The sequence below is a fragment of the Alexandromys fortis genome, unplaced genomic scaffold (genome assembly GCF_014885135.2).
Source record: "Alexandromys fortis isolate MF-2015 unplaced genomic scaffold, M_Fortis_MF-2015_v1.1 scaffold_14, whole genome shotgun sequence".
Taxonomy (NCBI): domain Eukaryota; kingdom Metazoa; phylum Chordata; class Mammalia; order Rodentia; family Cricetidae; genus Alexandromys; species Alexandromys fortis.
Genome location: NW_026067910.1, coordinates 6,420,180 through 6,433,818, shown reverse-complemented (window position 1 = coordinate 6,433,818; position 13,639 = coordinate 6,420,180). Strand labels below are relative to the sequence as shown.

General features: G+C 40.0%; 1 protein-coding gene across 2 annotated transcripts in view; it reads left to right on the top strand.

The window, feature by feature from the left end:
- Gopc (golgi associated PDZ and coiled-coil motif containing) overlaps positions 1-13,639 on the top strand; it is a 39,470-nt gene that overhangs the window by 13,092 nt on the left and 12,739 nt on the right. Inside the window, exons 2-5 of one of the 2 annotated variants that reach the window (XM_050138100.1) lie at positions 7,209-7,373; positions 9,073-9,096; positions 11,576-11,751; positions 12,933-13,098. In XM_050138100.1, the coding sequence (XP_049994057.1) occupies positions 7,209-7,373; positions 9,073-9,096; positions 11,576-11,751; positions 12,933-13,098 (531 nt within the window). The remainder of the gene's footprint in view (positions 1-7,208; positions 7,374-9,072; positions 9,097-11,575; positions 11,752-12,932; positions 13,099-13,639) is intronic. The other variant, XM_050138101.1, reaches the window with a different exon arrangement.

Here is a 13,639-nt window from a genome sequence, read left to right as displayed (position 1 = left end):
TACCAAAGAAAAGCTGTATATAATGTTTTGGGTTTTTTTTTTTAATTTTTTGTTTTGCTTTTGAGGCAGGACCCCACTGTGTAGCTTTGGCTTTCCTGGAGCTCCCTGTGTAGACCATGTTGGCCTCAAACTCGCCTGTCTCCGTCTCCAGAGTGCTGAGATTCAATGCATATGCCACTACCAAAAAACCAGTGTTCTTTTTCTTTAAAACATCTTTGGGGTATTAATCAAGGTTGAGGGTTAAAATCAGCTGGGTTTGGATTTTTTTTTCCATTTGTGTTTGTTCTTAAATGGTTACCCTAAACCCAAAAAATTCAGTGATCTCTGTTGCCTTATGGAAAGTAAGCTTTTATTTACTCACACCCTCTTTTTCCTTCCCTCCCTCCCTCCCTCCCTCCCTCCCTCCCTCCCTCCCTCCACCTCCGGAGATGTGCAAGCATCCTAGAAAGGGCTTCTTGATCCATGTGAACAGTACTAAAAAAGACTTGGCTCTGTAGTTCCCTAGTTTACTGTTTGTTCAGAATAAAAGTTACAGAGTAACCGAGGAGCTGTTGGCAAGTGATGGCTGCTCGGAAAGTGAAAGTTCCTTTAGGTCAGGAGTTGAGCCTGAGCAGCTACAACCTATGCTCCCCAGGCATGGCCCTACATACAGGTGCATACTGGCAGTGCTGAGTAGATTCAGTGAATTTAAGCAATAAATAATAGGATGAAAGAAAGGAACGTACAAATAGAGGGGCTTGGGAATGGGTTTGATTAAATACTCTGTATCCATGCACAGAGTCCTCAGACAAATCCTTAGCACCCAAATAACATACAACCACATACACACAGTTAAAGCAGTCCACTTTGAATAAAAAAGTAAGGACAAGCAAGGAAAACTTAGAGGATGCTGTTTTGCTTGTAAACATCTTTAATGAAATTGTTCTGAATAAAAGGCTTCATATTATGCCAGGCGGTGGTGGCATACACCTTTAATCCCAACAGCACTCAGGAGACAGGGACAGGCAGAACTCTGTGTTTACAGTGTGAGTTCCAGGACAGACAGGGTTACACAGAGAAACCCTGTCTCAAACCCCAAAAGCTTCATGTTTATTTGAGAGGGGAAAAGGATATGGTGTACAACAATGAGGTAAAAGATCCTCAAGCTTTTTTTTATTGTTAAACTAGCTTCAGGTCTTGTTTGGCTGTGTGTCTTGAATGAGCTGTTTAAATCCTGATTTCCATTTCCTTAGCTATAAAAAAAAAGTTAAGTATGATAAGTAGAGCTCAGGCACATGCCTGCCATATGGTGGGTAGGTGCTTGCTTTGTGGGAGTGTGGCTTGTCAGGGCACTAACCATATACTGTAGTGATGGAAGCACAGTTTCCTCTGGCTCCTGCGTGATAGCAATACTTCACAGTGCTGCCCTGGACACCAGAATTGGATGCAGGAATGCGACTTGGCCACTGACCACCTAGGTAGTCTTAGAAAATGCAGCTTTAATTGCATTGCCTAAGTATTGTCATAATCATAGTCATCATAGTCTGTTTTTGTGGGTCCCTTTCTAGAGCTCTACCATGCTGTAGGGTGACCATTCAATAGTATGAAGACACTTTAATAAATCACTACCGAAAGTTTATCTGTGACTAAGTTTTCTTTGACAGAATGCTTACATTTTAAGCAAGAAGGGGTTTACTATATACTACGGAATTTAGAGTAAATTTGAAATAGTCTTATTCCCGAGATTTTGATACCTTCTTCTCCTTCTCCTCTACTTCTCCTCCTCCTCCTTCTTCTCCTTTTTTAATGTGTATGACTTTTTTTCTGCTTCTCTGTTTGTGAACCATGCATACCTGGCGTCGGTGAAGGCCAGCAGAGCGTCTGATCCCCTGGAACTAAACTGGATTTACAGACAGTTGTGAGTCACCATGTGGGTGATGGGAATTGAACCTAGGTCTTCTGGAAGAGCTGCCAGTGCTCTTAATCACTTAGCCATCTCTCCAACCCCAATATTTTTATGTTGAGCAACCTAAAAGAAAATTACTTCATTTAATTGAATGTATATAATAGACCACATTCAAATTGATAACCTGTTCATAGCCCCATTTTTCTTGTCCTTTTAGGATATAGTTAAATTTAGGTGCTGGGCCTTTTCTCCTGAGCTTGAACACACAGTTCTCTATCTGGACAGTCAAGAAACCATGGTCAATGTTGGGAGGCTCTGCCGGTAACATGTTGCAGTCTTCCATGGCTTGGCAGCTCTCTGCCTGAGCTTATTTGGAGAATGTCTCTAGACCTGGATGCCTGATTTCTCTCTAGAGTGACCCTTGAACAGTTCCTTGCAAAAGCTCTTTTCCTACTGCCCATATGGTAATTAGGTGACATGCTCTGGCTATTTTGATAGGCCCGTTCAGCTACTAATCCAGCTATATGATAGGAGCATGCCACTTAATGCAAATTAGGTGATTCCCCAGCTACTGTTCCCAAACCTACATTTGCCCTATATTCTGGAATAAAGCTGAGCTACCTACCAGAGCTTCTCCCAGAAGGCTATTTCTGCCTTTGTACAGGCTGTACAAAACTCTTATCACCTTCTTCTGCTCCTTTGTCCTTGTGGACTGGTAGCCAACAGACCTCGAAGAAAAAGGGAACCCCACAGGTCAGATTTAGATAAAAGCAATTTTATCTACTCACCTTTATTTCCTGAATGATACACTATAGTAGTAACCTTTACAACTTCATCCTAATGCCAATTCTAACACTTCTTAAGTTCATTAAGTTGTATAGACTTTAAGTCTACTTAATCTTGGTGTGTGATCCTTTGTCTATTTGCAGTTTTTTAAGAGAAAAATATTTATTTAAATGAAAAAATAATACTATGACAATTTTTCCATAGCATTTTTATAAGTAATCTACAGGCGATTTGAGGTTCGTAGAGCACATAGGTTATATGTAAATATTATCCATTTTCTGTAAGGGACTTGAGAGCATTCAAGAACAAGAAGGCCTTGTTTATGGAGGCATCAGTGGAGGCAAAGAAAGAAGCAGCGTCTTGGTTTCTTTTCTACTGCTGTGATGAAATGGTCTGCCAGGAGCCACTCATGGTAACACAGCCCTGTAATCTCAGCACTTGGGAGGCAGGGACAGGGGCATCTCTGTGAATCCATGACCACCCTAGTCTTCATGTAGTCCTAGTCCAGCCAGGGCTACTAGACTTAGTCTAAAAGCAGTAGCAACAAAAACCCTCATGGGGTAAAGGCATCTGACACACAAGCCCAAAGAACTAGCTTTGTTCTGTTCCAGAACTCATGTCAGAGTGGAAGAAGAGACCTGACTGGGCAAAGTTGTCTTTTGACCTCCTCATGCCCATACCCCCTGATAGTACTAATAATGAAATAAAATGAAACGTCTATTCCCTAGCAGAAGCAACTTAAGGAAGAAAGGGTCTCTTCTGTGTCACAGCTCACGTTACAGTCCATCATTGTGGGGAAATCATAGCAGCAGGAGCTTGAGACAGCAGGTCACATTGCATCCACAGTCAAGGAGCAGAGACGAGGAAATGCTAGTGTACAGTGTTTTTGCTTGCCTTCTGCATTTTATACTGTGTAGGGTTCTCTACAGAGAATGGGTCCACCTACAGTTAAGATGGGTCCTCCAACATGAATGAACATAACAAAATACCACACACACCCCCAAAGGCCCATCTCCCAGGTAATTCTGATTCTGTCTAGTTAGCAGTTAACAATAACTGTCTCATGTGGCAGTATTTTTGCCATACCACATTTTTTTCCTTTCCCTCTCAGACCATCCTTGACTAGTAACTTCCCAAGTCCCAGTCCCTGCACTCCCTTCATGTAACTGTGTTGGGATATTACATCTCTGCTCCTAGTCCCAGGACAAGTCTCAGCTTTGCACTTCTGCTGTTCTTCATATTGTGATTTGTGCAGAGATCTGCTAGTTAAGCCCTGGCTGTCCCCCTCCCCTACAAGCTGTTAATCCTTTTTTTGTTTTGTTTTGTTTTGTTTGTTTTTTAAGACAGGGTTTCTCTGTAGCTTTGGAGCAAGTCCTGGAACTCACTCTGTAGACCAGACTGGCCTAGAAATTAGAACTCACAGAGATCTGCCTGCCTCTGCTCCCAAGTACTGGGATTAAAGGTGTGCACCACCACCACCCAGCTCCTGTTAATCCTAATGTAACTGATCAGCGGCTGCACTTTGGAAAGGTGTTTGTTTTGTTCTGTTTTTTACCTTATTTTTGAATGTATTGCAGATGCTGTTTTTAACATTATAAAATCCTTTATTTCCATTTATAGCATCACCATGGTAGCAGATCATTTAGAAAGCCACAACAGTGCTGCTACCCTAAATTGACCTTCCTCAAAGCTGAGCTAACTCTCTTTGAACTACCTACATTTTTTCTATGACAGTATAGTTCTCTGACCTTTTAATTTTTAAGTTAAAAATTAAATTTTAAAATTCTTTTGAATTGAATAGGAAAGGTGCAGGTGCTGGCTAGTTGGGAAGAGCAAACATGAGGGCCATGTGCAGTACACAAAGGTGAAACAATGTTGTCAGCTCTGCAGAAATGGAAACATGAGGGCCTTGTGCAAGGCTTCTCTGGTGGAACTGAAAACTTGCAGTTAACTCTGACACTTGAGTTCACTATGATCTCAGCACTTGGCACTTTGGCACCTAAAATAATTGCCACACAGCGCAAAGGGAAGTTTTCTGACAAAAAGAAAAGAAAAAAACAGCTCCATAAATTGAGATTTGGGCTCCTAGATGAGCTCTTATAACTGAATGTGAGGGTCCCAAAATATTGGAGAACAGTAAAAGACCTCTGAACATGCAGCAACCAAAAATGAATTAAAAATCAAACACATAGTGAACCCAAGGTGTTCTGGCAGCCATTACCCATGTTGCACCACACAGGGCTGAGGAACATGCCTGAAGCACCTTGGCTCAGATGCAGGCCATGCATGACAGTGCTCTTACAGCATACATAGTTTTCTGCTCTTACAGATTGATATGTACGGCTTACAGAAACAAAGACCTAATGTTTTCCCATTATTCTTCAGCATATAAAGCTCAAATTCACATATGCTTGGATTATATTGTGTGAGAATACTAGATCTCAAAAATTGGTATTTGAGTTTCTGATTTTAGTTTCTTTAGAGAACAAAACAGAAAACCTGTGCAGTGGTGGCACACGCCTTTAATCCCAGCACTAGGGAGGCAGAAGCAGGTGGATCTGTGAGTTTGAGGCCATCGTGGTTTGCGTAGTGAGTTCAGGACAGCGAGGACTACACAGACAACCTTGTCTCAAAATAAATAAATAGAGTAGAGTAGAGTAGAATAAAAAGGAATAGAATAGTTGAGCCATGGAGATGGCTCAGCAGATAAGAGGCACTTGCTATGCAAGCCTTACAACTTGAGTTTAGATCCCTTGAACCAGTGTCAAATTGGTGGTGTGTGAATATGGCACATGATGTGAGGCAAGGACAAGAGAATTCCCTAAAAGCTCAAGGGTAGATAACCTGGAATATGCAGGGCAGCAGCAAGCAAGAGGGACTCTCCCTCCAGGTGGAAGGTAAGGACCAACACCCACGGTTATCCTCTGACCTCCACACACATGTTGCAGTGCTCACACACTGGCATGTACACATACAAGTAAATGAATAAATACATATTTTGGAGGTTGGAGAGATGCCCAGTGGTTAAGAGCACTTGCTGCTCTTTCAGATGACCCAAGTCAGGTAACTCACATCTGTAACTCCAACTCCAGGAACTCTAATACCTTCTGACTTCATCCAGAACTTGCACATATGTGGCATGTACACATACAGACATACATAAATAATAGTAAGTATTTTTAATTACTAATTTTTTATTGTTAAATGAATTTTGGCTTGGGATTAGGAAAGACTTTCCAACAATTTCTGAAATAACCCTAAGCATATTTCTGCATGTAGAACCAGTTATCAAATGAGAATATTGGTCAGCTCTGAAAAATGTTGAAGGTGCTCTACCTAAAGTTTGGCCAGCCTTGTCATATGTGGTCATCTGTGAAGCTAACAATTGAGAACCGTGTAATCAAGTTGCAAAAAAATTCTTAGCTTTTAAGTATGCTTACCATATTGTGTTGGACTGCATTCATAGCTGTCCTCGGCCACATGTGACCCATGGGCTGCAGGTTAGGCATACCTCCTGTGTCTCATTGTATCACATACTCAGCCAAACTGTGTACAAATAAATAAACACACCTCATTATGAAAATTAGTCTTTAATAAGTGGGGAGAGTGTATAATGATTGTTTTAAAATGAACTTATGACATATTACTAGGAAATGTTTGTGTAATTATTTTATATACCTACGTCCCTGGGGTTGTGTAAAAGTCCAGTGAAAAGGTTGTAAGAAAGGGAAAGAAGCTGGGGAAACTAGAGAAGTGGAGGGCATGCATAGGCTCAATGCTTGTTTGAAAATGTCCAAATGTGTGTACACAGTGTCGTACACACAATGTGTATTTAAACAATAGAGGTGGGGGTATAGCTCATTTTGTACAGGGCTTGCCTAAGTATATATGAGGACCAGAATTCGGTCCCTAGCCATACATAAATGGAACATGGAAATACGCATCTAATTTGAGCACTCAGGAAGTGGAGGCAGAAGGATCTGAAGTTCAGAGTCATCCTCAGCTACATAGCAGGTTCAAGGCACCTGGACCAGAAGCCATTGAAATTAATGAACGTTGCAAGTGGGAAAGTTGAAGAAGTCTAATGTAGGCTGACAGTTTCTGGGTTGAAGACAGACCCCACTAACATATTATTCATGGTAGTGACCACCATAACATACTGTCTGAACTGTAATTTCCAAAGCTCTGGAGATAAAGATGAAAAGCCTCTAAGAAGGTTTGTTAGAGTAAGCTGTGTGAAATGGAAGTTGCCTATGTTACTAAGAGATACTGCTTATGGCTGTGTTCTCTTGCCTCTTATGTTTTTCACGCTTGGTTTCTGATGAGCTTAAAATTTTTAATTCTCATTTGTGTGTGTGCACTTGAGTTCTGAGGGTCAAAGGCTTGGCAGCATGTGATTTTACGCACTGAACATCTAGCTAGCACTTTTGTCAGCTAACAGTTGGCTAGTGTTTATGTTTTCATTTCCAGGATTATCTTTTTGTCATTCTTGAATAATAAAGAAAATTAAGCATCCTTATTGTTTCCTATTGCTAAGGCACAACTGGTTGATCTGCGGTCTGAGCTGACAGAGACTCAAGCAGAGAAAGTTGTTCTGGAGAAAGAAGTGCACGACCAGCTGTTACAGTTACACTCCACTCAGCTTCAGCTTCATGCCAAAACCGGTCAGAGTGTTGACTCTGGCACCATTAAGGCAAAACTGGTAAGTGGACCATGATGTACACTTGTGTTTTGGAAGGTGCAGAGATTTATAGCAAAGTCACAGTTATGAAATGTCATGTCCATTGTGAGAATTCAGGCAATAGAAAGTTTACGATCATCATATTCATCAGTAGCATCTGTGTTCATGTCAATAGCTACCTGAAAGAATGGAAAATGCTCTGTTTTAAAATGTTTGTATATTTAAAGGGTAGTTATGATATAGCATAAACAGATTTTTGTTCTGCTGTCTGTCAGGGTTAAATTCAGCTGCTGTAGCAAAAATCCCAAGTAGCATTGAGCTTGTTCTTGTACAGTATGTTAGCTTTTTTCCTCAGCTAACCCCTAGGCAGGCATCCCAGAACTGATGCAGCCACTACACACACACACACACACACACACACACACACACACACACACCACACACACACACACACACACACACACACACACACACACTAGGGGTTGAGGTTCTTGTTTCGGTTGTTCTACAGTTTTTAGCAGATGAGTTCCAGCCTTGGAATTTCCTCGTGTCTGTGTCTGGGCAGGAACAAGGAAGAGTCTAAAGAGGGACAGAAAAATTCTTAACTATGTTAGCCTTTACAGAGAACACTCTTTAAGTTTCCTCAGTAATTTTTGCCAGTGCCTCATTCACTTAGCCCTAGCTGTATGTTAGTCTGGTGTCTTGGTAAAGTCAGAGTGCTGTGAGTACAGAGAAGGGACCAGTGTAATTAAATACCAACAAGGTTCTTAGCTCTCAGTAGAGCGTAAGCTTTTCTTCTGCTACTGAACATTGTGTCATGTCTATATATTGTTTCTCTGTGAGTTCACGCTAATTAGCCATAATGCTCTTAATCACAACAGGCTATGTAAGCAGAAAACAAAACTGTAAAGCCTGTTTCAATTTAGCCCATGTATTGAGTGCATTCCATCTGCCAGACATTTGGCTAAATATGTGAAGACGGCAGTCAAAAAGGTAAAGCTTGGGAGAGACAGGCCATGAAACAGTGCTGTTGGTGTCCTGAGTGCAGAGCATACTAAGCTTTACTTAGTGTCCCTTGATTAGGTTTAACTGGTTTCAAGTACTGATATGTTGAAATCTAATTCAGCATCTCTATTCTCCTAAAGTCCTATAAACTGAAGGCCTATGTATCTTTTAATAGTTTTTCATTTAACCACCTTAAAAGACAGATCATAAATTCTTATTTGAGCTATGTGATATTAACATGGAAAAACATTCTATATTTTCATTATAAGAGTTCCTAAGCTTTTTGTTTGGTTGGTTTTATTTGGTTTGGTTTGGCTTGGATTTTTGAGACAGAGTTTCTCAGTGTAGCCTAGGCTGTCCTGGAATTCACTTTGTAGACCAGGCTGGCCTTGAACTCACAGAGGTACACCTGCCTCTGCCTCCTTAGTGCTGGGATTTAAGGTGTGTGCCACTATTGCCCATCTCAAATTCCTAAACTTTTAACAGGTGCTATAGAAAAACAAATAGTGGGCCAGTTGTATTAACTTTTATTTTTAAAAATTTTAGTCTAATATTATAACTGTTGTTTATAGATTTGCAGATATATTTGTGCTAATGGACTTTATCCAACTGATACTCAACATATGGAAGTTTTCCTTATAATGATAATACCACTAGATAAATTTGTTTTTTTCAATGGTTTTCTAATTGCAAAACTTTTTTCTTGTATCTGAAGTCTGTCCCCTCTGTGGATGAGCTGGTAAGTCTACTATTTCTCTTGCTTTATTTAATGTGTCATGCTGAAGTGTTTTAGTGTTTTGTGTATTGCTTGTTGTCACACTTTGTATTTGAAAAGGATGTTAACGCCAGTGTTTTCGTGTTCAGATACCTGGAAAGTTCAGAGGGTGCCCGCTGTGCTTTTCTCACTGCATGCGGCTAAAGACTTATCTCTCATTCGTGACTTAGAGCCATGATTAGCAGAGCTCATCCATTTTTGAAAACTTTTGAGTCTTGTAACTTGCTCACACTTCTACTTTGGCAAAAATACCTGCATGAGGGTATTGAAGGTGTTTGAACCAGGCCTGGTTTTTACCCATCAAGTTTCTTTCTGAACTTGTTCCCACTAAGAGGGTGTGCATGCTGATTCCTTCATCCAGTGCATGTGTTAGAACCTTTTGGTGGGTTTGGGATGATTGTGTAACCTTTAAAGCATTGCATTTTAAAATCTTTATCAGAAATTATTTTAGACAGTAACAGTATGTAACTTCTTAGTGTCAAGCTAATCAGATTCCGGTTGACTTCTGAAAATACATACTTTACAAGTCTAAAACCTGAAACAAACCTCATGCTTATTACCTAATACAGGAAGGTTAACCAGGAAACAAACTTACAAATTACCTTTAAATCTTAAAGTAATTCCCTTCCATTTCCTTAATCATATTCTTGTTTATACGTTGTTTTAAACGACAGACTGTCCTTGAACTCACAGAGATTTGCCTACCTCTGTCTCTCACCTACTTGGGTTAAAGGTGTGTGCTTCCCCATGGCTGGGTTGCATACATATCTTAATTTCAAGTCTCAGAGACTGTCAGATTCCTTAGGAATTTGAGTTATTAAAAGAAAGGGTTAGCCTCATTAGCATCTGAAACTCATTAGTACACTGTGACTAGCTCATTAAAGTAACTGTAAGGAGATAGTCCTGTAGTAACATTTCTATAAGCTACACACCGAGGAATCCTGGTCCATGCAGGCAGTGGAGCTTGGTGAATGGAGGGCTGCTAGTGTGGAGAGCCCCGGGGTCTGTTTCCAGCACCACAGAAAAGTCTCAACACCCAGGAGGCAGAAGAAGGCAGATCTCTGAGTCTGAGGCCACCTGGTCTGCAGAATGAGTTCTAGGGCAGCCAGGACTACACAGAAACCCTGTCTTGAAAAAAAAAAAAAAGATGGTGATAATTTGGGGATTATGTCCTGAAATACCTGTAGATTCACATAGAAGGCTGAAGATGGCTCTTTTATGAGAGCTGAAGCTGAATGACTATTTTACTTCATAGGAGGCAAAGGGAAGTTGTTTTCCCTAGAAAAGTCACTCTGGAATCTGCTGTAAGTTACAAGTGCATGAACTAGATCCGGAGAGTAAGAATGCTCTATCCCATAGACAACTCTTTCCTTCAAAAATGTTAAGTGTGTGTGTTCTAACATAGTAACTCCAGGTTCTCTGTGCATGGTTATATGGTGTTTTCTTAAAACATAGAATGAAGCCAGGGACAGTGGTGGCACACCTTTAATCCCAGAACTCAGGGAGACAGAGGCAGGCGGATCTCTGTGAGTTCGAGGCCAGCCTGGTCTACAAAGCAAGTTCCAAGACAGGCTCCAAAGCTACAGAGAAACCCTGTCTCGAAACACCCCCCCCCCCTTCCCCGCCGAAAAGAAAAGAAAAAACTTAGAATGAGACAGCAGGATGTTTAAGTGGGTAAAAGGGTAAAAGTTAGCCTGGAATTCTCTGTGTAGCCAAAGGTGACTGGGAACTTAGGATCCTTCCGCTGCATCCTCCTGAGTCTTGCCACCGTGAGCTAACATGGGTGCTTATTATTTTTTCTGTTAATCTAGCTTCTTCAGTCATTTTTACAAAGTAAATAGACTCAGTGTCCTGCTTAAAGAAGTCTGCTCTGGCTTCTTTTAATATCAGGGTGCATCATGCATGCACTTATCCAAAAGAAGGTTCAAGATGTCATATTCCTGAATTTAAAGGAAGGCAGTCCAGCCAAGCATTGTTGTGTGCATCTGTAGTCCCAGCACTTGAGAGATGGATGAAGGATTTCAGGTTCAGGGTTAGCCTGAGGAGCATAGTGAATCCCAGGCCAGCCTAAGATAGCTACCAAAACTTTATCTTCAAAAGCAAGACAGAATTATCATCTAAAGGGATGGTTAAGAGCATTTACTGTTCTTCCAGAAGACCCAGCACCCCATCAGCCTGCTCGCAACCTCCAGGAACAGCAGCTCAGGGACCTGATCCCTCCATCGGCCTCCAGGGGCAGTCCACATATGTGTGGCACACACACCAAAACTAAATAAAAACATAACAAAGAACTGGAGTCAGCCTTTGTGTTCCAATCCAATTTTCCATGTTTTTATTGTTTGTATTATGTGCTGCACTTGTGTGTATTTTTAAGGAGCACCGTCTCCTGGCTGTAGAATCATAAAGACATTGTTATAAAATTATGTTTTTAAAATTACAATAGGAAAGAGAGCTTGAAGCAAATAAAACAGAAAAAGTAAAAGAAGCTCAGCTTGAAGCCGAAGTAAAGCTGCTAAGGAAGGAGAATGAGGCCCTCCGCAGGCACATAGCTGTTCTCCAGGCGGAAGTCTATGGGGCGAGATTGGCTGCCAAGTACCTGGATAAGGAGCTGGCGGGCAGGTGTGTACTAAACAGCTCTGCTTGTTTTCTTAAGTGACAAGCGCTTTACTCATCTCTTACAAATGAACCATTTTACTTTCAGTTATTTTCTGTAGCTGTAGGGTAGCAGTGTTGAATTAATATTGGCAGCATTATTTATTTCAGATGTGTGGGTGTATGAGTGTGTGTGTGTGTGTGTGTGTGTGTGGCTTACACATATAAACTGATGCTAACTTACTGTGAAGTGCCTGTATCTGCAGAGCAATACTTTTCAGTTATTTCCTGCCTTGACTCTGCAACAGGCAGTGCTCATATGATCAGCTGTAAGAAATCCCTTGGTCCTTTATATCTGATAATTTTGGTTCTTCAAATATATTTAAAAATAAAAGTAAATTTATTATACAAGTTAGTTCAGTTGACTTTAATATTGGTAGGGTAATTGGTCTCAAAGTTCGGTAACATGCTAGTATCAAAACATTTTATACTCATTTTAATATCTATTAAGAAATGAGATGAAGCAAAGATATTTTAAATTTATTTTTAGATTTTTAAATTTTATTTTATGTGTATATGTGTTTTGCCTGCATGTTGTATATATACCATGTATACCAGAAGTCAAAAGAGCGGGTCAGATCACCTGGAGTAAGAGATAGAGATGGTTGTGAGTCACCACGTGGGTGCTGAGAACTGAGCCTGGGTCCTCTTCAAGAGCATTAAGTGCTCTTAACCACTAAGCTGTCTCTCTCCAGCCTGGAAGCAAATCATTTTTGTCATATTGAAATACAAATTTTCTAGTGACTTTTTAAAATAACCACTATGTAAAAATAAACTATCTTTAAAGGAAATGTTCTTATATGGTCCATGTTGTCCAACTGCTCCTATTTAATAGTATCCTGAATTCAGTTATGCAATAAATAAAGCATGTTGTCATTAATTTCAAAAAAAAATGTTTTCTTAGGTTTATTTAAATTAAGTATATAATTAAAGGAGTTCTCATTTTGCTAAAAAAAATTTTGGCTGGTTTTCTCTTACAGATGCCTGTCCCTTTCAGTTTATCTGTACAAATTCAGAGAGGAAAGACCTGGGTATTAGTTTTGTTATCAACTAAAATGTATATAGCAGCTACTTAAATTAGTAATTCTTCTCAATTATCTTAAATATAATAAACGTACTAAAAGCTATTCTCTTTTCCCCATGTGAAGGGTCCAGCAGATACAGTTACTGGGACGAGATATGAAGGGACCTGCTCATGATAAGCTCTGGAACCAGTTAGAAGCTGAAATACATTTGCATCGCCACAAAACCGTCATCAGAGCCTGCAGGGGGCGCAACGACTTGAAGCGACCCATGCAAGCACCCCCAGGCCATGTATGTTCCTGCTTCACACTCAGCCTCTTGGTTTGATTACGAGTCTTCTCTGTTCTTTCTTTCCTTCTACTAGTATTTTAAACCTTTACTTAATGTGTGAAAAGAAGGTTCGCTTATTCAAAGCAGTTACATATTTAAAAGGTTTAGTTACCCAACGAAGTTTTGATCATTTTTCTGACTTAATGTTCTAAGAATGGTGTTTCTGCAGACAGTCCTATCTAGCAAACACATATTGTTTGTATTTTAGATCATATTTTAAAATTTTTCTGTATCATCACTGAGCATACTTAAATTTTTTATAAACTTATTTGTGATAAGTTGAATTTGGAAGAACTTTTCAAGGGAGTTTTTGGTACCTACATCCAAACATAGATTTGAAATACCATTTACATTTATTTGGTCTTTGATTAGATAGAATTTGAAGTCTGTGTCCAGTTTTCTGCTTCCATAGCCATCATTGTACAGGAACATTCTACCTGGATAAGTCCTTATTAAATTTTATTATATAGTGCAGACTTTAGCTATAACAATTTAATATATT